At 37.3% G+C, this 27,379-nt stretch overlaps 1 protein-coding gene across 1 annotated transcript in view; it reads left to right on the top strand.

The window, feature by feature from the left end:
- The window catches only part of DNAH7 (dynein axonemal heavy chain 7), a 336,427-nt gene that overhangs the window by 200,303 nt on the left and 108,745 nt on the right, over window positions 1–27,379 (top strand). Inside the window, exons 41-47 of the mRNA XM_024243333.2 lie at window positions 4,727–5,599; window positions 7,827–8,056; window positions 11,093–11,423; window positions 12,176–12,522; window positions 13,902–14,082; window positions 16,362–16,547; window positions 24,658–24,821. Coding sequence (XP_024099101.2) covers window positions 4,727–5,599; window positions 7,827–8,056; window positions 11,093–11,423; window positions 12,176–12,522; window positions 13,902–14,082; window positions 16,362–16,547; window positions 24,658–24,821 — 2,312 coding nt within the window. The remainder of the gene's footprint in view (window positions 1–4,726; window positions 5,600–7,826; window positions 8,057–11,092; window positions 11,424–12,175; window positions 12,523–13,901; window positions 14,083–16,361; window positions 16,548–24,657; window positions 24,822–27,379) is intronic.

Raw genomic sequence — 27,379 nt, 5'->3', positions numbered from 1 at the left:
TTTCTTCCAATCATGGGAATAGGTTGTTTGTGCTATTGTATATGTGTTAGATATAATTACTTTTAAGAGTTTTTTAGATTCTGTGCTGCTTTAGATGTCAGATTATTGAGTTTTGATAATGGTTGTTGAGCTCTTTGGGCATTTAGTGAGGTTTACTATTTCATATTTATACACACCTGCATAAAACATAACGAATTTAGTCCTCAGCTCAAAACCTTGTATTAGCACCCTACTTCATTCAGAGGAATTTAGGATAAAAGTCCAGTGGCCCGTGGGACCTGGGATGTGTTCCTCTTAGCCTGTTCCCCTCAGGCTGCCTCCTGCTCTCATCCTCATCCCCCTTTCACCAGCAGTACAGGCCTCCTGGCTGTTCTCTGTGCCTGCAATATTTCCCCCAGATATTGATGCTCTGGAATAGCTCCTTCCCTGCCTTTGATCAAATTCCTCTTTCTAGTTGAAGCTTTTTAATACCACAGCCTGACTCCCCTCCCCTATCCTAGTAGTTCCAGTCTTTCTTATCCTGTCGTATTTTACTTCTTTCCATAATATTTTCCAACGTCCAACATGTTGTAGAATTCATTCGTTACATGTATTATTCATCTCCCTCAGATAGCAGGCAAGCCCCATGAGAGCAGAGATTTCCCTCTCTCTCTCTCTTTTTTTTTCCTTACTGCAGTGCCAAGAAGGATGTTTGGTACATTATTCTCAACATCTTTAAAAATATGAGGTAATTGTGAGACAGTAGGTGGGAAGGGATCCCCCGAGAAACTCCAGCCAGCCAGTGCACTGGGGTGGAACCACAGAAGTTCATGCTGTTTGCAGTAGGGAGGAGCCTGGCCCCTCTTCTTCCTGGATGGAACCTGGGATTCAATCTGCAGGGTGGGAAGCACTCTAGAAGGGACACTGGCCTTGTGGAGAGTCCCTGTTTCCCCCTTTTCTTCATTTTCACTCAATAAAACCTGTTTTACTCACCATTCAAATAGTCTGCGAGGTGAAATTTTCGTGGCTGTGTGACAAGGACCCCACCTTTAGCTGAACTAAGGAAAAGTCCTGCAACAATTGAACTCAACACTAATTTGTGCTTTATTTCTGTTCACTCAGAAAAGATTTCTTCAGGGTTTAATATATGTTAGAGACTACTTTACATGTCTTTTTCCTTTCCAGACATCATTATCATACTAGATAACATATATTTTCGCTAAATGGTTTCTAAGGTATAAAACTGACTTACAACTCATTCCCTTTGGCTTCTCCATGGCTCTCAGATGTTAGTTAATGCACATATCACCTGGTTTGCTTGTTAAATACAGATATTCTGCAAAAACAAGACCCCCAAAATAGATGAATATGTTTCATCAAAATTAAAAAATTTTATGCTTCAAAAAACACCATACAAAACATGAAAAGCCAATATATAGAATGGGATAAAATACCTGCAAATCATACAAACTGTTAAGTGTCTAGTATCCACAATACATAAAGAACTATTATAACTCAACAATAAAAGACTAATAATGCTATTTACAAGTAGGCAAAGGATTCAAAGACATCGCTCCAAAGATGATATACAAATGGCCAATAAGGACATGATTAGTCATTAGGGAAATACAAATCAAAACTGCCATTAAGTACCTTTCACACTCAATAGGATGGCTGTAATAAAAAAGATGAATAATAAAACAGTGTTGGTGAGCATGTGGAATAATTGGAACCCTCATACATAGCTGGCAGTAATGTAATATAGAAAACAGTTTGGTAGGTCATCAAAAGGTTAAAACATAGGGTTACCATATGACCTAGCAATTCCACTCCTAACTGTGGACCCAGAAGAACTAATACATGTCCATGCAAAAACTTGTACATGAATATTATTGGCAGAATTATTTATAATAGCCAAAAAGTAGAAACAACCCAAATGTCCTTCAGCTGATGAGTAGACAAATGAAATATTGTAAATACACACTGTGGAATTTTATTCAGTCCTAAAAAGAAATATATATCCTACAACATAGATGAACCTAGAAACATTGTGCTAAGTTAAAAAGTCCATACACAAAAGGTCACCTATGATATGATTCATTTATATCATATATCCAGAATAAGCAAGTTCCATAGAGATAGTAAGTAGATTAGTGTTGGCCAGGGCTGGTGGTAATGAGAAGTAGCTTCTACTGGGCACCAGGTTTCTTTTTGGGGTGATGATAAAGTTCTGGAGGGAGATAGTTGTGATGGTTGCACAACTTTGTGAATATTCTGATTTTGTATTCTTTTGAAGAATGAATTTTATGGTCCATGAATTATATCTCAATTTTAAAAGTCTGCAATCAAGACTTTGAGGTAAATAAATTCAAAGCACAAATTACAATATAAATATGCCAGAAATTATATCCTTTGCAACAATTTAGATTTATAATAGAAAGTTTTAAGTGTCAACTTTTTAAAATGTGAGAGGTGGTGATAGAATAATGGTTCCCTGTTGGGGAGGGAGGAAAGCAGGGATCAACAGGAGTGAGCATGAGGGAGCTTACTAAGGTGCTGGAAATTTTATATCTTGATCTTGGTGGTGGTTACATGGATGTGTAACTGTGTGCAAAAATTCTTTGAGCTGTACACTTAAGATTGTTGTACCTGTATTAGTCCATTTTCATGCTGCTGATAAAGATACCTGAGACTGGGCAATTTATAAAAGAAAGAGGTTTATTGGACTTACAGTTCCACATGTCTAGTGATGCCTCACAATCATGGCGGAAGGTGAAGGGCACCTCTCACATGGTGGCAGACAGGAGAAGAGAGATCGTGCAGGGAAACTCCCCTTTTTAAAACCATCAGGTCTCGTGAGACTTATTCACTATCACAAGAACAGCACGGGAAAGACCCATCCCATGATTCAATTGCTTCCCACCAGGTCCCTCCCACAACACGTGAGAATTCAAGATGAGATTTAGGTGGGAACACAGCCAAACCATATCTGTACCTTAAATAAGGAAAAAGAAAAAACAAAAAGAAACGGAAAGATATTCCCAGGAATCATCCTCCGTGTTTTTAAGTCAACAGATCCACTGTGGGGCCCAGGAATTTTCATTTTGGTTAAGTACCCCAGATGATTTTAATGCAGATGTGTTGACTGTCTTTGAGAAATGCTTCTATAGGTTCTTGCTAAACTGCCAGCTAGATAATAATATACTTGTTTCATGCTTAGCCATTGATCCTGATACATGAAGTTGACTTAATTTAGGAATATTGTCTGAGATCTTAAGTGCCTCAATTCAAAGATTGGCCATTGGCATGTATTGGGAAATTAGATTGTCTCACAGACAAATAACTTTTGAACTGGTTGGAATATGAAGGAAGTTTAAATAATGCCATTTGCTTATGCAGACACTATTAGTGGAAAAAAAAAAGGATAACACTGTGAAATCATCAATTTGATAACAATCAATACACTAAAACCACGATTCCTGAACACCGTTAACCTAATGCTAGGGCAATTTGCAGTAATTATCTGTTTGAATTCTATAGTGTTTTCACATATTTTGTCATATTACTTTTTACCCAAATCTACGAGATTTGCGAGGTAGGTAATACTACTTCTATTTTATAGGTGAAGAAGCTGATGCAGACATTTTCAGTGATTTACTCAAAATGGTAGAGCAGAGTAAGGATCCAACGTTCCACTGACGAAATATGCATTATTTATAGCATATATGTATTAGTCGGCCATTAACAAAATAATACAGACTAAGTGGCTTAAACAACAGAAATTCATTTTCTCACGCTGGCTTGCTAAAGCCACCTTATCTCTGTGTCCTCACATGGCCCTTCCTCTGTGCATATGAGGGCTGCCCAACAGAAACAAGAACCAGAGAGAGAGAGGGAGAGAGCGCTTTAATGCCTCTTCCTCTTCTTTTAAGGACACTATCCTATAAGATTAGGGCCCTACCCTTATGACCTCATTTAACCTATTGTCGCCTTAAAGGCCCTATCCCCAAATCCAGTCACATTGAGAGTTATGGCTTCAACATAAGAATTTTGGGGGGACACAATTCAGTCCAAAATAGACTGTACCCCTGGGACACACTTCTTTAAGAAAACGGTTGCTACATGTAGCAAGCCTGATGTTTCTTGCAGTCCCATAACATGTGCATATAACCGGAGATTTATTTTAGTAGATTGCTCTCTGTAACGACTTAAAACAAAAATAATTAACAGATATCCCAAACAACTCTCCCTCTACCCAAGACATTTCCTGTTCTAGAAAATGTGCTTTTTGAAAAACAAAAACAAAAGCAAAAGCTACTGATTTGTCAATAACTTTCAAAATGTTATCTATCTTAGAAAAAGGAAACATCACTGGAAAGGTGTTGGGTACCCCCTGGGTACTGGTGCCCAGCTCTGCTATCCACATCTGAGCAGCCAGCAAAGGCAGTCACTAACTTCTCAAGGCCTTAATTCTCTTAGCATCTCTACATCTGCTTCAGCTCCCACCCCCAAAATTACGTTTCATTGATTGATAACTGCCTATAACCTTATTATTCTAAATATAGAGTTAAAATTAACATTTAAAATAACATTATTGTGAATCAGTCCTGATTATTTGGATATACTTTTAATAAAACCTGCAGAAATTTTCTAATATTTTTTATTACTTGAGATTAGCACAGAAATAATAACACTTTTTTAAAAATCAGAAGAAAGTTTCTAAAGCTGCTTTTTAATTATTATACAGGTCCTTCGAGTGTATTATGACCGCCTTCTGGACAATGCAGACAGAAGCTGGCTCATCAACTACATTCAAGAAACTTTGAGAAACTACATGTATGAAGGTTTTCATGAGCTTTTTCAGCGTTTGGATTTTGATAATGATGGCATGGTGGAAGAAGATGACTTACGCAGTTTAATGTTTTGTGATTTCCATGATCCCAAGAGGGAGGATACCAACTACAGAGAAATCGCAGATGTGGATAATCTTCGAATGATAGTAGAAATTCACCTAGAAGAATACAACAATATAAGCAAAAAACCCATGAACCTTGTCTTGTTTCGATTTGCCATAGAGCACATCAGCAGAATTTCCAGGATCCTGAAGCAGCCTCGCAGCCATGCTCTCCTAGTAGGGGTTGGAGGGAGTGGAAGGCAGTCTGTCACCAGATTAGCTGCCCACATGGCTGATTATTCAATTTTCCAAGTTGAAATTTCTAAGGGGTATGATACTACTGAATGGCATGAAGATTTAAAAGTGATCTTAAGGAAATGTGCGGAAGGTGAGATGCAGGGTGTCTTCCTGTTTACAGATACTCAAATTAAAAAAGAGTCTTTTCTGGAAGATGTCAATAATCTGCTAAATGCTGGGGAGATTCCAAATCTCTTTGCATTAGATGAGAAGCAAGAGATATGTGATAAGATGCGTCAGTTAGATCGCCAGCGGGATAAAACCAAGCAAACAGATGGCAGCCCCATAGCCCTTTTCAACATGTTTATTGATCGTTGCCGCAACCAACTGCATGTGGTCCTTGCCATGAGTCCCATTGGAGATGCATTTCGGAATCGTCTTAGAAAGTTCCCTGCTCTTGTTAACTGCTGTACCATTGACTGGTTTCAGGTATTGTCATGTACATTTTAGATAGACTTCTAGAAATGTTGAATTTCCACTATCATCATGACTTATTTTATAGATTCCCAACCTGTAGTTTACCCCAAAATATTGTTTAGCAGAATCTTCTGATCAGTTATATTTTATGAAATTATAATTCAAGAAATTATAATAGAAAAGTATTTATTAAGAATATACGTGATCACTAACTTCAATATATTATAGGAAGTGTTATGATAAAATTGTGTATCAGAGTCCTGACAGGAAGCACAGAGCACCCTTGAGCCCTTCACTGAAGAAAGCGTAATGAAGGAACTGTTCACAGAGGGGTAGGGTTAAGGGAACCAAGAGGGGATGTTGGAACACTCAGGAAGTGGTGGGTGGAGCAATAGCAGGAAGTGTTACTATAACCGCGTATGAAAGGACGGAGGAAGGGAAGAGTGTTACTGGAAGTCAGAGCTTAGAGCTGTGGATATAAGACTGCCCAACAGGAACAGGAACCAGAAACGTAGAACTCAGCTACGGCTGGAAAGGAAGGGAGGATCAAAATACCCCTATGTCTCACTTCTTCCACCCTGCCCCCAATCTCTTCCCGTTAGCTAAACCCAAAGGAGTTAAGAGGGAGAAAGCCAGAGTGACCTCTTTTTTTAGTGGACTTCAGTACTGGGAAGTACAGAGCAGAGCAGAAAAAGGCAGCGAATGGATGGGGGTAGGGACGAGGGGTGGGGAAGAGGAGTAGCAAAGGGAGAGTAACTAGCTAGATGTGAATAGTAATTTCATTCTCCCTTCTGGCTTTAACAGCATATCACAATGCATTCTCTACCTGTGTGGTAAGAAATCTGTAGGCTGTGGCTGAGATCCCGTGAGTGGGATTTAACAGATAAGCATTTATGACCTTAGAAAGTTTACAGAACCTCTCTGTACCTCCACTTCTGGGTAAAATTAATTATTTCATGCAAAACGTTTATTGAATTCTGTTTTGCTTTGTAGCAAGTCTTAATCTAAAAGCTGGAGATGAAGCACATGAAATAGACAAGACCTCTGCTCTCTTTGAGCTTCTTGTCTACAGACAAATAAGCAAAACACAATTTCATCAGACAGGGTAGCAAATAGGGAGTAAATGCTTTGTTGTTGTGTTTGTTGTTTTGAGACATAGTCTCACTCTTGTCACCCTGGCTGAAGTGCGGTGGTACAATCTTGGCTCGCTGCAACCTCTGCCTCCCGGGTTCGAGCAATTCTTCTGCCTCAACCTCCCAAGTAGCTGGGATTACAGGTGCCCACCACCAGGCCTGGCTAATTTTTGTATTTTTAGTAGAGATGGGGTTTCACCATGTTGGCCAGGCTGGTCTCAAACTCCTGACCTCAGGTGATCTGCCCGCCTCGGCCTCCCAAAGTGCTGGGATTACAGGTAGATACTTTTTAAATAAGTGACCAATTAAGGGTTTGAAGAAGAAACTGGAAAGACAAAAAAGTGTCAGTACTGAGATCTGGGCAGAGCGGATAAACTAGTGAAGTCAAGTGTCTAGACAGAAGGAAGGAGAGGGTGACAGAAAATCAGGGTGACAGCACAGGAACTGTGGGGGGAAGTGGTATACCAGGTCAGAATTTTGGGAAGGGCCAAATCAGATAGAGATTGGCAAGTTGGTTTGGATTTTAAGAATTCTAGGAAGTCTTTGGTTATAAACTGGGGAGTGTGACATGAGCTGATTTATATTTTGAAAAGATCACTCTTGCAGCTATATAGAGAATGCAAGCAGTTAGGATGCTATTGGAATCTTCCAGGCAGATGATAGTGGAGGCTTGAATTGGGATGATTGAGGTAGATAAAGAAAGAAGAGAAAGGATTTGGAAGCTATTTCAGGAATAATGCCTACATCATTCTCAGGGAAATGTTAGGAGAATTAAATGAGATAATACCAGTAAAATGCGTACAGAAATAGACATTCCATAAATTTAGTTCATTTGCCTTTCCTTTCTCCTGCAACACTCATGAACAATTTCTCTAATCTCAGAACAAACCACACACAGTGAATGTTATATGCACTAACTAGCTCCTGGCTCCCTGCCCTAAGTATGCAAGTTCTTGAGAAAGTTCCTTATGAAATTGTCTCTCCCACACCATCCCTCACACTATTCCCCTTCACCCCCAACATCCATAAGTTGTAAAGGGCTGCAGTAGTAGCAGATCCAGATTCGTAATCTTAATACAGTGCTAAAGCATTTATCTTACATTTAGTCATGGCCTGAAGATGCACTCCAGGCAGTTGCCTCACGATTCTTGGAAGAAATCGAAATGTCAGAGGAAATACGAGATGGCTGTATCGACATGTGTAAAAGCTTCCACACTTCTACTATAGATTTATCCAAATCTTTCTTTGTTGAACTTCAAAGATACAATTACGTGACTCCTACCTCTTACCTTGAATTAATCTCCACCTTCAAACTGTTGTTAGAAAAGAAAAGAAGGTAAAAATCAAATTTCGTATTTCTAAGTAAGCTATGGCAAATTAAAAATACTTGTATGTGCAAAAACGACGTAATTTGATATAATGGAGATTTATTTCATAGAAATACACTGTAAGTTTTGTTACATCTTTAAATGATTTAATCCACAAACATTTTGAATTTAGGGAGGGGTCTTATCTTTCTCATATGGGCACATTGTCTAGCACATCATAGATGCATAATAACTCTTGGAAGAATAAAGATATTCCAACCAGAGCTGTGAATATTGAGTAAACACTAGTAGAGAGTGATTTTTCTCTGATAAATAATTAGATAATAGTTAAACCCTCTCTTTGGATACTGAACAACTGAGACTCTAGGGAGAGACAGCCACTCTCTAATAAACTCTCATTTGAAAACATCAATATAAACATGAGTAAACTTACCTGCTATAGAAAGTGTCAATGTGAGTTTTTTTAATGTTCTGGAGGGTGACTTTTGTATGCATAAAAGTTTATTCAAATATTTCTTTGGTTCCAAAAATTAAAATTCAGTATGTATATTACAAAATTTAAAAACATTATAACATTAAGGTAGAAAGTAGGAAGTTTGGAACATTTTAGTGGTTACCTTTAAAGGGGTCCTTTGATTAATGTGTGGCTCCATTCAAAAGCTTGTTTAAATAAAATTTTTAATACAGTATTTATATTTCCCTTTTAAGTTCTGATTTAACAAATCAAACATTACTAGATACTTCAATAATTTATAAGTCTAGTATTTTAAACATATACATATGGTAAGCCTTAAGTACTTTTAAATGTTTGAATATTATCTATAAATTGATATGATTTTTACTTAAAAGCACAAATGTAAATTTACTGCTCAGACACATGATTTATATTGAAAGCTCAAGCCTGATCCACAAATTGAACAGACCAAATTCTTTTAAAGATTAAAAAGAATACATAAAACAACAAATGTGCACAGATAATATAAAAATATTAATACTATGAGTTTGATTTATATATATATTTCTATGGTTAATTCTAAATCTTCCTATGGCTAATCCACTATCCCAAGCATTTTGAAGGACCTTTTCTCATATTGGGCAGCATGCTACCTGGATATGGATATGACACTCCTCATCTGTATTCATAGTAACTATTGCTGTGCCCTCCCGACAGGACTGTCATAGTCACTGTGGTCTACAACCCTGTGTTTGAATCATACCTTTAGGAATTTTTCAACTACCTAGTGAAATCGGCAGCACCCACCGTGACTGCTGCATAGCTTGGCTGGAATTTATTATTTCTTTGGCTCTCAAGATAATTGTCTTTCTGTGTCGAGCTTATGATCTTTAACATAATGGAAACTTGCTTTTTTTCACATTTTCTTCTCCAGGAGGACCAGCATGGCACATGTATACATATGTAACTTACTTGCACATTGTGCACATGTACCATAAAACCTAAAGTATAATGATAATAATAATTAAAAAAAGAAGAAGGAAAAAAAAAGAAAAAAAAAAAAAGGTCTTGGAGATTGATTAAATTTTCGATATCACTCATGGCTTTTGTTTGACTCTGCACTTACAATAGTAAGGCTACCCTAACAAAAAAAAGGGATTATAAAAGCGAGAGGCAAACTTATAGGAAGAGTTTAAACTTATTGGTTATAAGTTTTAAAGTTACAAGGTTATAAGTTCAAACTTACAGGTTGAAAGTCATAGTTTTTAAGGTATTTTCAAATACTCTTATTTGCCTTTCAAATTTTCCTTTCTCAAATTTTTTCTTTTCAAAATTCCTTGCAAATGAAAAAAAAAGATATTAATTTATCCTTTACCTCAACTAGAATTCCTACCCTGTGATTATTCTTCCCATAATAGCTGAAGCCTTCAGATCACGATAGCCAGGTAGTGCTGTAACCTAGAAGCAAGTTTTCAGGTTACTTGGAAGGAAATCTATGGTTAAGCTAGCAAAGCATCACTTGGGATTAGCCACAATATTGAAACTGTCTCAGGCTGGCAGGAATGAGACCTTTCCTATGCTTGTTGCACAAGGTTTCAGCTGAAACCAAACTCACAGATAATACAGTGCCATACATTTGGTCCCCTCTGTTCCCATTACTCTCTAATATTTTGCACACTCAGAGGGGATTTGACATGTGACAAAAACATAGCATGCTCTCACTTATGAATTTTTTTAAAACAAAAATTACAATCCTTTCAGTGTTCTCCAGGTTACCTTTTCCAGCTCAAGCCAGTTCCTTACTACTCCAGTCTGTTTTTTGAAGAGGATTTTAAAAACATGTCATTTTTTTACTTGGAGACATTATGTTATATCAAGTATTTTAAAATGAAATTATAAAGAAGAGTTTTCTCTATAGAGAAATATATATATATTTGCAGATAAATGCAGATTAAATTTTTAACTACATTAAAATCTTAAACTTTTAAAATATGCTAAAATATTACATTATTTCTAATCATTTGTTACTACTTTATAATCATTTTGCACCAAACAGGGTATTGAGCTTTATGATCTGCTCTATTTGTTACTTTTTCTTTAATAAAACAAATCTCTGTTTCAAGATGTATAATACATGTTAAAATCATTTTTTCACATTTAGAAACATTCAAAATAATATATTTCGAGCACTGAAGTGTGTTTAAAATAAGTGATCATAAAAAGGTTTAAAGCAGCAGTAGTGTTGCTGGGATCAACTTACCAACTTTAGAGGTACATCATTTTGATACAGGAGACTCCTTGCCTCTTCGCCAGTGTATTTATTCTTTTGAATTTCTGTTGTATGCCTTGATAACATATAGGTACTGAAAACACAAAAATGAATAAAACATGCTGTCTGCTCTTAATTGTGCACAAATCCAACATTCTAGGTTTCATGTTTTGACAGATTGTCATATATATGAAAATCTTTTAGACCACTCCTGTAGTTATGTCTTGAAAAAGCCTAGAAAGCTCAGAAACACTTAAGTTTTTCTTTAATGTAGGATACAGAGCCTCATGATTAACTTTTGTTTTATCTATTTCCTTTCAGTGAAGTAATGAAAATGAAAAAGAGATATGAAGTGGGTTTGGAGAAACTGGATTCTGCTTCATCTCAAGTAGCCACAATGCAGATGGAGTTGGAGGCACTACATCCTCAATTAAAAGTTGCTAGCAGAGAGGTTGATGAAATGATGATAATGATTGAGAAAGAGTCTGTAGAAGTTGCCAAAACTGAAAAAATAGTGAAAGCTGATGAAACAATAGCAAACGAACAAGCTATGGCTTCCAAAGCCATCAAAGATGAGTGCGATGCTGACCTGGCAGGTGCCTTGCCAATATTAGAGTCAGCGCTGGCCGCCCTTGATACTCTTACTGCACAGGTAAGAGCTTCACCATACACTTTCTAGGACACATGTCATCATAGCCCAAGAAAGAAATTAGCATTGTGTTCCATTCTAGTTTGTCTCTCCAAATTAGCCTGAAATTTTAATGAAGCTGAAATCATTTTGAAATTGGCAAAAGAATTCCCTAATTGGCTTGAAAAAGAAATGCATGTGCATGCAAAAACACCTTTGAAATGGAAGAAAGCTGCCAGATGTTATAACCTACCATAAAGCAACAGTTATTTCAAGAACTTTATACATCTTTGCACTACAGTAATCAACAAAGGCATAAGCTTTGAGATTATATTTTGATTCTAAGGGGTACCTTTTTCAATATTTAGACACACTTGTCATTGGAATACATCTTATAGAGCATGTGATAAAGTATTAATTTTGCCAGTGATTTTTTTGGGGGGATACATAAAATAATAATGTGTTTTATAATCATTTATTTTCCAATAGCAGTGTCTTAGATTTCATGAAGTGTATTAAAAGTTAAGATGTGAAAGGGGAATATTTTAATTTAGAAAGAAGAAGACAGATTTTTAAAATAAATAGTGCAGAGAATTTTGGCTAAACTTTTGGGTGGGACTCAGGAGAAGAGTGTAAGTGCAGTTCTATTACTGTCACCATTTCTACCCAGTGAACACAGTGAGTTTCTGTATGCTTAGTTTGAAAATAGGAACCAATTACAATTACTGTATAAACAAACATGTCTTTTAAAATAATTAACATGTTGTTATTTCAAGGATATTACAGTGGTAAAATCCATGAAGAGTCCTCCTGCTGGTGTCAAGCTTGTTATGGAAGCTATATGCATCTTGAAAGGAATCAAAGCTGACAAAATCCCTGACCCAACAGGTTCAGGGAAAAAAATTGAGGATTTCTGGGGCCCAGCTAAGAGACTTCTTGGTGACATGAGGTTTCTACAGTCACTTCATGAATATGACAAGGACAATATTCCTCCAGCTTATATGAATATCATAAGAAAAAATTATATTCCAAATCCAGATTTTGTACCAGAAAAAATCAGAAATGCTTCTACAGCGGCCGAAGGTCTGTGCAAATGGGTCATAGCAATGGATTCATATGATAAGTAAGTGCTGATAAAAAGCAACCCAGCTGGTATGTTTTATCTTCACTTTTGGTCAGTTAGACAATATACAATTTAAAAGTTATGTAAGTGAGAGGCTCCTTGGAAAATCCTGTCTGAATCTGCTTTGTGTTTGCATATTTACTGGAGGCAAGATTATGCCAACTAATAGTATAATACAGTGGTTCTTAAATTTTTTGGACTCAGGAACCGTTTATACTCTTAAAAAGTATTGAAGACCCTAATAAGCTTTGTTTATTTACCATATTAGGAATTAAAATGGAAAAGTTTTAAAAATGTTTATTAATTCATTTTAAAAAGCTCTAAAAATGTTACATGTTAATACAAGTGACTTATTTTTTTTTATAAATTTACATGTTTTTCTTTTAAAAATAGAAAAAAATAATGATGAGAAGAGTGGTATTTTATTATACCTTTACAAGTCTCTTTAATGTGTGGTTTAATGTAAGATAGCCAGACACCAAAATCTGCTGCTTCATTCATTCTGTTGCAATATGTTGTTTTAATTAAAGTATATTAAAAAAAATCCACCATCACACAGAGGTTTAGTTGTACAAGGGAAGACCTCATGAGCTCCCCAAAGGGGCAAGTGTGGTCAGGATCCCCAGGGGTTCTTGGACCACACTTTAAAAACCACTGGCATAATATGTATTCTTGTGAAATAAGGAGCCTTTTTTGGTGATTATATGAGAACCAGTTATATCATACGCAAAAGAGAGTAATTGTTATTTTTTCAAAAAACAACTGTCACAGGATCTTTTTCAAACTCATATCCAATTTTAATCATTCTACATATATAGTAGTGCTATATATGTTTCAGACCATGATATATTAGTTAATGATTAATTTAATGTTTGTTAGGTAACATGACTGACTCCATTTTCCAGATATTAGGGAGAGAATTTAGATCCATCCTTTTTCCTATATAATTCCTTTTATTACCACATACATATTTATAGGATAACTGTTTTTGGTTGATGTATTCTAGGATTTTTTTAAGTAAAATGACAAAGATAAAAGATACCTCACTTTCTCCTCATGAAAACTAACCTTTAACCAATTAGGCTTCTACTAACATTGTAATATTCTACATGACTATCCTACTCTCCTTTTGGAAAGTTATCAAAATTCATACTGGCAAAATGTTTTTTGTATATTTGATGTCTATTTTAATGGCCATTTCTTGTGTCCAGGATCAAGTTTGGATGATTGTTAGATGAAACAGGAAATATGGAAATCGGTTTAGATTTTTGCATAAAGAAGTGTTTTCAGTCATAGGGTATTAGAAAAGTAAATTCAGTGATAGAAAGTGTACTGGAATATTAAATGAATATTTAATTTTTCAATTTTACTTTTTGCAGAGTGGCAAAAATAGTAGCTCCCAAAAAGATAAAACTGGCTGCAGCTGAAGGGGAGCTTAAAATTGCCATGGATGGTCTCAAAAAGAAGCAGGCAGCCCTTAAGGAAGTTCAGGACAAGCTGGCCAGGCTTCAAGACACACTTGAATTAAATAAACAAAAGAAGGCTGACCTGGAAAACCAGGTATGTGCTGATATAGAAAAAGATGGACAAATTCTCAATTATCGTAACTAAGAATGATGTTCGTACTAGCACATAACACACCAGTCCTGTTTCCTTCCTGGTCAGGGATCGGCAAACTATGGCCCGCAGGCCACATCTGCCCATCGCCTGTTTTCGTGTGGCCCAAGAGCTAATAATGGTTTTGACATTTTAAAATAATTACGTATTAATGGCCATATAAATACCCATGAAATATGTAAATGTCCTCAGTTTTGCTGCTTGGCTCACAAAGACTAAAATATTTATTCCCTGGGTCTTTCCAAAAAAAAAAAAAAAATGCCAGTCTGTCTGCCTTAGGTTACTAGAATGTCATATTGAGCTAGATTATTTAATCATTTTTTATTTTGCAAGTGAGGAAATTGAGAACCAAAATGTTAAGTGACGTAGGTTGTATGGCAGAGCTGAAATTAGAACTCAATACTCAGAACCATACAGTATCTACTAAAAATATTTTCAAGACCAAAAATACTACTCTAACTTAATTAGTGATATCATTTGGAAAAATTAACTGCTAAAGTCTGATTATGGGCCAGAAGAAAAGTCATAATATTTTATTAGAGTCAACATTTATTGAATGCTTATTATGTACAAACGCCGGTTGTTGTAAGAACATTACATATTATACCATTTATTCTCACCGTAACCTTTTGAGGGAAGTAATCATTTTGTACCATTTTGAAGAAACTAAAGAATAGAAAGATCAAGCAGCTTGTCCATCGTCAACCCAGTTTCTGAGCATCAAGTCTGAGACCTGAACCCAGGCAGCCTGATTCTAATAGCTGTACTCTTTCCAGGACACCAGACTGCCTCTTTCTATAGTAACTATCCTGTATTCTATATTTGCACAAATGTAAGACATTGTGCTAGTCTTTAGAAGTGTAACATATTATGGCATGATTTTTGAATGATCAGTTTTAGTTTAAATAATATAACCAATAAATGGTTATGCAGTTGCTCTCTTTAAACATTTTTCAACTCTCCAATATGTTTGAAAATTTTATTTATTTTTTATAAAATATTAGAAACGGTAATATAAAATGAACATATGCGTATATGTGTATTAAAAATGTGCTTTTTGAGGTAAAATTTTAGCCAAAATATTTTTACTTAGTAGTTTCTGATGGCAACTTTGCCATAGTCCAAGACCTGATTCAGTTTATCGTAAACATTGTTGAAAGAAGAATAGGTGAGGAAAGAAACTAGAAAGACAAAAGATATTTAAAGAGGGAAAATTAAAAGGGAAAAAAATTAAATTTAGGAAGTATCACAAATACTGCAATTACATACCATTTGCTTCTTTCAAACCCATCTTTAGATAAACTGATATAGAATTATACATCTTTTAATCTAAAATCATTGACTTGATATAAATGCTAATAACATTAGTAAAAAGCATAAGCCAAATTCCTATTCCAAAATAACCTAAATGTCTTTGCTTTTGTTGATTGTTGAATTTATCTTTTCATGTAATTATTTTTGAACATCAAGATAAGCTTTATTTAATCTCATCTTCTTCCAAGAATAATGATGTTAAGGCACTTAAAAATTTAATCAAAATAATTCACATATTCTGCTGGAATACTGCTATTGTGTGAACTGAAATAACTTTTCACCAAGTTTGCCACCTTCGTAATTATCTCTCTTTTGTTATCATATTGCTTAATTACATATAATTACATTTGGTTGGCAGTCTTATGCACCAAATAGGCTCTCAGCTATTGATTGGTGTCCTAATTTAAGCTGAATTGCAATTGCAAGTTTGACACAATTTAACAACCTGAAAATTGTGCTTTGTAAATAATCATAAATTATTAAAACCTTTAAACACTTAACCTTTAAGACCATGATATAAGTTAAATGAGGCGAAAATGTTTGTAGAATATTTAAAACAAAATGCATCTAGATTATTTAAAATGGAGGGAAAATATCTATATTTGCAGAAGAATGTCCTTTATTAATTAACTTTCAGTGTCTTGTACTGTATGTCATTTCCTAAATAGAGCTGTTCTTTGTTTTATATGATAAATATTCATTCATTATTAATTTCATGAATTACATTAAACACTTTATATTTACAAATTCTAAAATATGATGGACTTTCCTATATCATAGTGATATAGGAAATCCCAGGCAGAAGTCTGTCATTAAATATAATAATTCACTTCTGAGGGTAAAATCTTGCAGAATTTTAAACTTCTTGTACTTGTAAATGTTGATAAAAGCTCACTTTTATTTTCAAGGTTGACCTGTGCAGCAAAAAACTAGAACGAGCTGAACAGTTGATTGGAGGTCTTGGAGGTGAGAAAACTCGATGGAGCCACACAGCTCTGGAGCTAGGGCAGCTGTACATCAACTTGACTGGGGATATCCTGATTTCCTCAGGAGTGGTTGCTTACCTCGGAGCCTTCACATCCACCTATAGACAGGTAGGGGACGCTATTCCATCTCCTCCTGACCCTCTGCCCATCACAGCCAATATAACCCTTCAAGGTTTTGTTTTACTTTGGTTTCAGTTTTTTGGTAAGTACAAGGAGGAAGGTATTTTTACATGATTTCTGCTTGTGTATTTTAGTTATTCTATAAATTAGCTGGTTAGCCAAAAGATGCATGTAATATACTCTTCAAAAATCTAATTGTTTTAAAAACAAAAATATCTACTTTAAAATGTAATGTGAAAATGGGGAGTCTCTGAACCTATTCTAGTTTGGGGCTGCCTGATTAAAAATAAAAATTTTTTAAAAAAGTAATGGGAAAATGGTAGCCTCTACTGATAACATCTCAGTTCCTAAGCAAGTACTGTAAAAAGGTATCAGAACTCTGTCTCTCTCTCTCTCTCTCTCTTTCTGTGTGTGTGTGTGTGTGTGTGTGTGTGTGTGTGTGTGTGTGTGTACTTCAGCTGTTTCCTATCAGTCTCAATAATAAGCCATTTCAAAATCATTTCAGAGAATGAAACTTGGAGGAAAAGGTGAGCCTGCCTAAAACCCTGTTGATAAGTGGCTTTGTTCCTTAGAAAACAAACCCCACGTTCCCTGCCTTGCCTCCCACCTCTCTGACTGATTCTGCCTCTTTCTTCTCCATGGCCCAACACCTAACCCTAGGAGTTAATCCTAATTATTCTTCCTGCCTTTCTCTTCCACTTCTTAGTTTTTACTGAATGAGAGACCCAACATACTCTTCAGCTCTTTTTAGAAAAATGGAACTGGAATCCAACCTGGGTCATGGCCCTATCAAAGCAGGCAGAGAGATTTAGAAAAATTAAGATAACTAAAAGAAAAAATGGTAGGGATGATAATGAGAATAAAAGAAGGGAGGAATTCAGAACATTTGGCAATAGTTTTTGGTGTCAAACGAGAAAGAGTACATGTTAAGTCCCCTTTGTGTAGGGCTTTATAATTTCACTGAGCAGTGGCTTACACATGGTCTCAGTTGAGCCTCATTTAATTTCAGGACTATCTCCTAGGGAGGGTTGACTCTTGGTGCCACTGTTATGCTGTAATTGGTGGTGGTGTTTTTTTTTTTTTTTTGGAGACGGAGTCTCGCTTTGTCGCCCAGGCTGGAGTGCAGTGGTGCGATCTTGGCTCTCTGTAAGCTCCACCTCCTGGGTTCACGCCATTCTCCTGCCTCAGCCTCCCAAGTAGCTGGGACTACAGGCGCCGGCCACCACGCCTGGCTAATTTTTTGTATTTTTAGTAGAGACGAGGTTTCACCATGTTAGCCAGGATGGTCTTGATCTCCTGACCTCGTGATCTGCCCACCTAGGCCTCCCAAAGTGCTGGGATTACAGGTGTGAGCCACCGTGCCCAGCCGGTGGTGTTGTTTTTAACTAAATGTTTAAAATCCTCACCTAGTGAGTGCTTCTGTCTTTAGCACTCGGTGGTTACCTGCATCCTAATTTAGCACTCTTCTTACTCTCCTACACTGACATTTTGAACAATAAAAAGAGTAGCTTCAGCCACCCTTACCTTTCCCTGCTGGTTCAGAGCACACCACTAGGTGTCTGCACTGGCTCCTGTCTAGCATTCCAGAGCTCAGCAGAAAGTGTATTAGCACTACCCAGTGCACTAGCAGAATCCACTTTACCCAGTGCTTGGAGAGCTAGATGTACCATCCTCCCAACCAGGTCCTCTCTGACAGACGCACTCCAAGGGACTGCCTCTTCTGACTTTGCCATCATCACCTGGCTACTATCAGAATGGGGGGCTGCTAGTCAGACCACCACACAAATGCTTCAAGGGTGCCTTAAGCACCTGAACTGAGACTTGGAAATTTACTGACAGACACAAAGCCACATTTAACTTAGACACAAGACATGCCAAAGCTCAGAGTGCCTTCTGTGAACTCATTCACTGTCCGAACCCTTGATTCAAGTAGTCACTTCATCCCATGCCACCTCATCTCTGTGAAGGCTTGAAGGCAATTTTATTCCTTCCTTGCTTCGCTAGATCAACCTAAGTTTTTACTTTCCTTAACAAATCTCTCATGTCACTCTCATGTCACAGGAAGGAATTCCTGTGGATTAATTCTCTGAGTCGTACTTTGTCATCTTCACTTTTTTGTCTGTTTCTCTCAGGTCAAAACAGCGAGCAGTTTATTTCCCATCAAAACTGTCTCATTCAATTCTCAGCATAAGGGTTGGATGGCAAACATCAGGGCTCTGACCAGAGCCCTTCCTGGCTTCTGTGTGCTTTCACTCCCAACGACTAGCACCTGTGGCTCTTTCTGTCAGCCTTCCCTTGGGTTCCTAGAACCCACTTTACCCATTGTTTGGAGAACAAGAAGTGCTTGGGAATGTACTTCCCTCTTGAGCAGCCCTTAATGAATAATTGAAGGGAGCATGGGAGTCTCTCTCCCTTCCCCGTGGTTGGGACAGCTCCAAGGAATAGCTTACACTGTGGAGGCTCCCTGTGGCATCTAACGAGGCCACCCGCTGCAGAACTTAGGCTGGTCCCTCACCCTTTATTGGCTTCTACTCCTTCTTGTCCTGCTCCCCCTGCATCCTTTCCTCAGCGTGTCACCTCACATGAATATTCATCCCACAGTCTGTTTCAGGGAACCCAAACCAAGAGGCCTTACAACATGTGGTGCTTTTCTGACATCAAAGGGTTTCAAGTCTCTGGATATCAAGGGCCCTCAATAAATAGCTGCATTTCCCCTCCAAGCTTGAATCTGAGTAGTCATCAATTATTTATTGACTCTTTTATAGAGTTCCTGGCACTTTTCATAAATAAAACATAGGAAAATCCAATTCTTCCAGGGTAACTGGGCCCACAGCACTCAACTGTAATGCCTGTGCCATTTTCCAAAACAGAATCCTACAGTGCTATTAAGAACATACAAGCCCTGGATTTGAATTAATTTGAACCTTCTAATTGACCTTTATCTGCCAATAACCAAAGTCGAAACTGTTTTAATGGTGTTGGGTATTTTCACCAAGATGACACTCTTAATGGCCAGTTTTCCACTTCTACCATCTCTCCCCACCCACCTTTTTTTTTTTCCATGACCTTATGCCAGCAAATCCACCGTCTAGCTCATCACCTGATTACCAGCCAAGGCCATTGGCTTGAATTTTGAGATGCTTGTTCAGAGTCCTCCATGCTCATTTTGGTTATTCTCTGATATTACACCCTTATAGACATGTAATTAGGCCTCTTAAATTGCTAATCCAGAGTTCATCTGTGGTAACATACTATACCTGTCAACTGTAAACCGAGCATTCTGCAGAAACTATTGCTTCTATTTTCTCTACTTCTTCCCTATGTCATAGGCTAGCATGTCTACTCTAGCATCAAGCTAGATCCAAGAAAGCTTGCAGACCTCTCCAAAATGTCTGTAGGCCAACCTACAGCCTGAAAACAAATAGAACAAAACATGCCAGTAGTGCTGGGTGAGGCGGCTCACACCTGTAATCCCAGAATGTTGGGAGGCTGAGGTGGGCAGATTGCTTGAGCTCAGGAGTTTGAGACCAGCCTAGGGAACATAGTACAACCCTGTCTCTACAAAAAATACAAAAAATTATCCGGGCATGGTGGTGTGTGCCTGTAGTCCCAGTCCTACTTGGAGGCTGAGGTGGATGGATTGCTTGAGCCCAGGAGGCAGAGGTTGCAGTGAGCAAGATCGTGCCACTGCACTCCAGCCTGGGTGACAGAGTAAGATTCCGTCTCAAAAAAAATAAATAAAAAAATTAAAAATAAAACATGCCAGAAGCAACTGTGTATAGAAGTCAAACTGGAAATGCTATCTGTCCCTCCTCCCTACGTAGCAATACCATCTGTTCCTCATATCAACAACCAAATAAAACAAAATAGCCAGATGATATTTAGTAAGTACTTATGCTAGGGAGAATTTTGGCCCCTATGATCTTCACCTCCAAGTGTTGTATCTGTAACTATGCCACGTTACATGGCAAAGGGGCTTTGCAGATGGAATTATGGTTGCTAGTCAACTGAGCTTAAAGTAGGAAGATTATCTTTGGCTATCTTGGACTTCACTGTAAGATAAAGCTGAAATGTCTTTTTTGAGCAAGAGTAAGGAAGTACCCAGAGAAAGATGGGGCCATGTCAAAAGGACACAGAATTTAGCTTAAGGGTATTCCCACTGGCCAAACTTGGACAATTTCAGCATCGCAATAAATAGTGATAGTAACATAACTCATTGGATAAAATATTAAAAAGATGAATCTATGCTGACATAAATTAGTAATAAAAAAATTGAATGTTTGAAAAAAACAGGACATTTTCATGGTTACAAAGTATCTCCCCGCAGAATGCTTATTACCTGCAAAGGGAATGGGGAAAAGAGCAATTTAACAGTGGGGAAGTTATAATATTTCACAAGTGCTGTCTTAACCATTTTAAATAACAGTTAAAAACTCAGAATTCTTTCTTGTAAGTAGTTTGCTAAGCCCTCACCCCAACCATTTTCTTTATTAGGCTCGAACACTCCTGGGTTACAATAGATAGCTTCCAGAGGCCCCCAGATACCAGGGACAGCCCCTTCTTCCCTGCAACCACAGAATGATTCAAAATACCCAATCCCCAGGAAACATGTGAAACCCAGCTAATTCCATCCCATTTACCGTATATAAACTGCCTCCCACAGCTCTAGCTTGATGCTACACTGACTCCTGACAACACCCTGTGTGGCCCTGTGTGCAGCCTTCTCTCATCTGGAGCTATAACTAACAGAGTTCTGCCTTTCATTTATCTGAGTGTCTTTGCGTTGCATCCCACCATCTGAAGAATCTATAATCACACATAAGCTCATATAATTATGACACAGAAGCCTGGCAGACAACACTTTAATCAAGTGATAAAAATTAGTGTCATCAGTAAATGAACATCAAAGTGTCATCAGAAATGAAATTGTGTGCCATCTGATGGATGCAGTGAGAAGAGCACATGATTTCTGTGACATTTCCGCCAAAGATGCATAACCTGGCATGGTGCCAGGAATCATGATGGAACATCATACAGACCCAGTTGTGGGGCATTCTACATAATATTAACAGGCTTATCAAGGTCATGAATGTCATCAATTCCCCCAAAACTGTGATGCACTTTCTTGTGCAAACCTCAAGGAATGTTGGTCCAGCCTACTCAGCAGGAGCCTGAGGGAGATGGCAGTGCCCAGCATGGCCTCTCAGCCAGCGCCATCTGTGAGCACCCAGCACCCTCATCAACCCAGAGGCTGGTACCAGCACCATACATATCCACCTTCCCTTTGCTTTCTTCTGACTCCTTTCTCTCCAGTTATGTCTTTCACTATTTCTGAAATCTTTGATCTGTAAACTCAACTTGGATACTGACTTCTGACTTTCTGAACACGAACCTTGGCTTGTAGTACCTCCCGGGTTCCTGAGCATCCTACAGACTGTCCCCCAGGTAGAGTCTCACAAACTGCATTATGTGCCCTGATCCTTATTGGCACTGAAATGCCCTGCCGTAGCCGCTCACAGGGCATGTGAGTCAGAAGTAAATGTTTTCCGTCTCTCCTACTGATTCAAAATGGATTTACTTTTCTACTATAATATTGTATGTGCTAGATATATGTAACATAAAGAAAATACTGGAAAAAATGTGGTGGTCCCAACTACTTTGTAAAGTGAATCTTTGTTTTTTTTTTTTTAAACTTTTAGGTTCAGGGGTACATGTGCAGGTTTTTTACATAACCAAATTGTGTGTCAACAGGGTTCGGTGTACAGATTATGTCATCACCCAGGTAATAAGCATAGTATCTATTAGGTAGTTTTTCAATCTTCACCCTCCTCCCACCCTCCACCCTCAAGTAGGCCCCAGTGTCTATTGCTCCCTTCTTTGTGTCCATGCCTTCTCATCATTTAGCTCCCACTTATAAGTAAGAACATGCAGTATTTGGTTTTCTTTTCCTGCATTAGTTTGCTTAGGTTAATGGCCTCTAGTTTCATCCGTGTTGCTGCAGAGGACATGATCTTACTCTTTTTATGGCTGCATAGTATTCCATGGTGTATATGTACCGTTTGAGTTGATTCTATGTCTTTGCTATTGTGAATAGTGCTGCAATGAACATACACATGTGTATTAGGATTCTCTAGAGGGACAGAACTAATAGGAGATGTATATATATATCTGATATATGTAAGATATATATATATATGGGAGTTTATTAAGTAGTATTAACTACTAGAGGGACAGAACTAATAGGATTCTCTAAAAGGACAGAACTAACAGGATACACACACACACACACACACAGACACACACACACACACATATATAAAGGGGAGTTTATTAAGTAGTATTAACTCACAGGATCACAAGGTCCCACAATAGGCCATCTGCAAGCTGAGGAGCAACAAAGCCAGTCTGAGTTCCAAAGCTGAAGAACTTGGAGTCTTGACGTTTGAGGGCAGGAAGCATCCAGCATGGGAGAAAGATATAGGCTGAAAGGCTAAGCCAGTCTAGCCTTTTCACGTTTTTCTGCCTGCTTTGTATCCTGGCTGTGTTGGCAGCAGATTAGATGGTGCCTACCCCGATTAAGGGTGGGTCTGCCTTTCCCAGCTGACTGACTCAAATGTTAATCTCCTTTGACAACACCCTCAGAGACACACCCAGGATCAATACTTTGCATCCTTCAATCCAATCAAGTTGACATTCAGTATTAACCATCACAGCATGCATGTGTCTTTATGGTAGAACAATTTATATTTCTTTGGGCATATACCCAGTAATGGGGTTGCTGAGTTGAATAATAGTTCTAGGTTCTTTGAGAAATCACTACACTGCTCTGCCCAATGGCTGAACTAATTTACATTCCCACCAGCTGTGTATAAGCAGTCCCATTTCTCTGCGACCTCACCAGCATCTGTTGTTTTTTCGCTTTTAACAAAAGCCATTCTGATTGGTGCGAGATGGTATCTCATTGTGGTTTGGATTTATATTTCTCTAATGACTAGTGATGTTGAGCATTTTTTCATATCCTTGTGGCTGCGTGTATGTCTTCTGTTGAGAAGTGTCTGTTCGTGTCCTTTGCCTACTTTTTAATGGGGTGGGTTGTTTTTTGCTTGTTAATTTGTTTAAGTTCCTTATGGATTCTAGATATGTAGACCTTTGTCAGATGCATAGTTTGCAAATGTTTCTCCCCATTCTGTAGGTTGTCTGTTTACTCTGCTGATAGTTTATTTTGCTGTGAAGAAGCTCTTTAGTTTAATTAGGTCCTATTTGTCAATTTTTGTTTTTGTTGCCATTGTTTTTGGCATCCTTGCCATTAAATCTTTGCCAGGGCCTATGTCTAGAATGGTATTTCCTAGGTTTTCTTCTAAGGTTTTATAGTTTTAGGTTTTACATTTAAGTCTTTAATTCATCTTGAGTTGATTTTTGTATATGGCATAATGAAGGGGTCCAATTTCAGTCTTCTGCATATGGCTAGCCAGTTATCCTAGCACCATTTATTGAATAGGGAGTCCTTTCCCCATTGCTTATTTTTGTCAACTGTGTCAAAGATCAGATGCTTGTAGGTGTACAGCGTTATTTCTGTGCTCTCTATTCTGTTCCATTCGTCTCTGTTTTTGCACCAGTGTCATGCTGTTTTGGTTATTGGAGCCTTGTAGTATAGTTCAAAGTTGGATAATGTGATGGCTCTGGCTTTGTTCTTTTTGCTAAGGATAGCTTTGGCTATTAGGGCTCTTTATTGGTTCCATATGAATTTTAGAATACTTTTTCCAAATTCTGTGAAAAATGTCATTGGTAGTTTGATAGGAGTAGCATTGAAAATGAAGCTTTATAATAACAATTGGTAATTATTTTTTCCAGATACAAAATTCTGACTTAAGTGCTTAATCTAGACTTTATCTCAACATTGAATATGTTGAGTACATAGCTGACCTTCTCAATTAGAATTTTATTTGAAATAAGAATCTGAGAAACAGAAATCATTTTTGAGGTAGAGTTTCCACAATGGTTTGTTGACTCAATGAATACAGTATAAATGAGGAATTATAAAACATGCTTTTGAAAACCTCCAGTCTCATTTCTTTATCTTTCTGTGTATGTTCTAAAGAACCAAACTAAAGAGTGGACAACTTTATGCAAAGGAAGAGATATCCCCTGCTCAGATGATTGCTCTCTTATGGGCACGCTGGGAGAAGCTGTGACAATTCGAACTTGGAATATTGCTGGATTACCTTCTGACTCATTTTCCATTGATAATGGGATAATCATAATGTAAGAAAAATATTTTTCTCACAAATGGTCTTTATTAAATAACAGTAGATTTATCTGTGTTCCTTCTAACAATTTTAGGTAGCAAACTTTTACAGTATTAAAAAAATTACTTAACTAATTAGTGAAATTAAGTATGAGTAATCACTTCCTTCTCTTATTAATATTATAATAGTTGAGTATTAGACACTGTAGTAAACAAATGAACCAGATGACTTGTACTTAATTTATTAAAATTAATTTTTAGCAAATAGAGCAAAACCCTGCCTTAAGTAAGGGAAGTCCAAAATTTTCATTTCCATAAAATACAGGGTTTTGTTATTAGAGGTTAATGAAATGTGCATTAGTGTGTCATTGGTGGTGATTGGGCAAGGTGTTTCAAATTCTGTCTTAGTCCCTAGTGTGGGACTGTTTTAAATTAGATGGATGTATTTCTGGGTCCTACACTGATAGGGAATAGTAGCCACTATACCTGTAGTTTCCTGGTTAGTAGAGAAAACCTGTGTAGACTGGGCTAGGTGAATATTAAAGGCTTGTCTGCCTCACCCTCTCCTCCAGGTCTCACCTCCCAGAAACCAAGGACTTCAGCCTGTCACAGTGTGAGGACAATCTCGTATTATTTCCAAGTTCACATTACCATGAGCCTTTTATCACTTGGCCAGTTTTCTCAGAGTTTTAGCATGTTAATGATAGCACAGATATTTCCTACTATCAGTAGGAAATGCTCTGTATTACATGACTATTTTGACTAGTTGTTAGGTTACTATGAAAAAGTAATTGATATGATGGTACTTTTTAAAGTAAAAATGTTTGAGGCATGCAAACTTTTAAAATAGAAGTAAACACTAAATGTGGAGACTAGTTGTGCCTAAATTTTATGTATATGGTTTTTGGGGGTTTTTTGTCGTTTTTTTTGAGACAGAGTCTCACTCTGTTGCCCAGGTTGGAGTGCAGTGGCGCGATCTTAGCTCACTGCAAGCTCTGCCTCCCGGGTTCATGCCATTCTCCTGCCTCAGCCTCCCAAGCAGCTGGGACTACAGGCACCCGCCACCACGCCCGGCAAATTTTTGTATTTTTAGTAGAGACGGGGTTTCACCGTGTTAGGCAGGATGGTCTTGATCTCCTGACCTTGTGATCTGCCCACCTCAGCCTCCCAAAGTGCTGGGATTACAGGCGTGAGCCACTGCGCCTGGCCTGTACATAGTATTTATGAAAATCATTTTACAAATTAAAACTCTGGTGAACACATTTATTTTCCAATAAATTATCCTGACATATGGAATTTTTTAGCATTCATTTACTAAATTGTTCTACAAGAATTTGAGGTATGTGCAATATGATTATAATATAAAACAAGATAAAATCTGATGAGACCACCTAGGGTAAGTTAAAGGAGTAGTTACTGTTAGAATTTGAGACAAGCTAATTCCTATAGCTGGACCTTGAATTAAGTTTGACGCTTTCTCATAACTAAGACAAAAAGAAAAAGTTGTATCACATAGTTCTTGTTTTTTAACCAAGTAAACTGTAGTTAGAGAGACCAACTTTTTCAGGAGCTAAAGTTAAATTTAATTATTTTATTTATTTAGAGAAAAAATTACAAAGCTTTACTTTGGGGAACTAAAATACTGGGTACTCTGATCCAATAATCTAAATTAATCCGAGGAGAAAATAGATAATCTGAAATCAATGATAAATATGTGCATTAGCTGGCTGCTAAAATAAAGATTTTAGCAGATTTTTAAGTGCCTTTTACCAAGCACAGAAGGGCAGCTCGTTGTTGAATTACTTGACATGTGGCATGCAGGCAGTGTGTGTTAATGTTTAGTGTTAGAATATACCTTACAGATTGACACAGGTGGGAGGTCTCTGAAATTTTGGAAGTCTGACTTTTACTTTCACTTTTGTCTATCTGGACCAATTAACTACAGCATGAAAATAGTCAAATTTTTGCTGCTTTTGTTATTGTTTTTATCTCAGAAAAGAGTTTTGGCTCTTCTCAAGCTCTCGTGAATGTAGCTGGTCATGTCCTACATGTTAGTAGTTACTGAAGTGGTAGTCATATTCTTGATTTGCAATTTATATATCATGGTTCTGCCTAGCAGGACATCTATAACCACTATATCCATCATCAGAGGCCAAATTGCATCTTGTTTTCTAGCAAATAAACATACCCTTATTTTTGGGTCTAGTCATATTTCAAAAACAATAGAACTGTTGATGGATATATCTGCATATAAGATTCTAAACCGTTCAGTGATTATTTTTCAAGACAACACACTCACATTTTGGGAGGGATGGAGATAGAAAATTATGTTAATGAGTCATAACCCCTACATCTTTACTATTCATTTGTAAAAATGTTGAAATATTAGCAGAAAGTTATGGTAGCAACTATACTAAGAAGAAAATATTAACAATTTTCATTCTTGGCTTCTTTTCCCAATATATTTTGGTAATCTTATACTGAAAGCTTTCAGTAAATATGTTTAAAGTGATCACTTTGAAGTATCAGCTAAGTATCTTCTTTACCTGTGCAGTGCCCTCTTCCATTCCCCAGA

Source organism: Pongo abelii, chromosome 11, assembly GCF_028885655.2.
Source record: "Pongo abelii isolate AG06213 chromosome 11, NHGRI_mPonAbe1-v2.0_pri, whole genome shotgun sequence".
Lineage (NCBI taxonomy): Eukaryota > Metazoa > Chordata > Mammalia > Primates > Hominidae > Pongo > Pongo abelii.
Note: the sequence above shows the minus strand (reverse complement) of the source record. Positions and strands in the feature narration are given on the sequence as shown.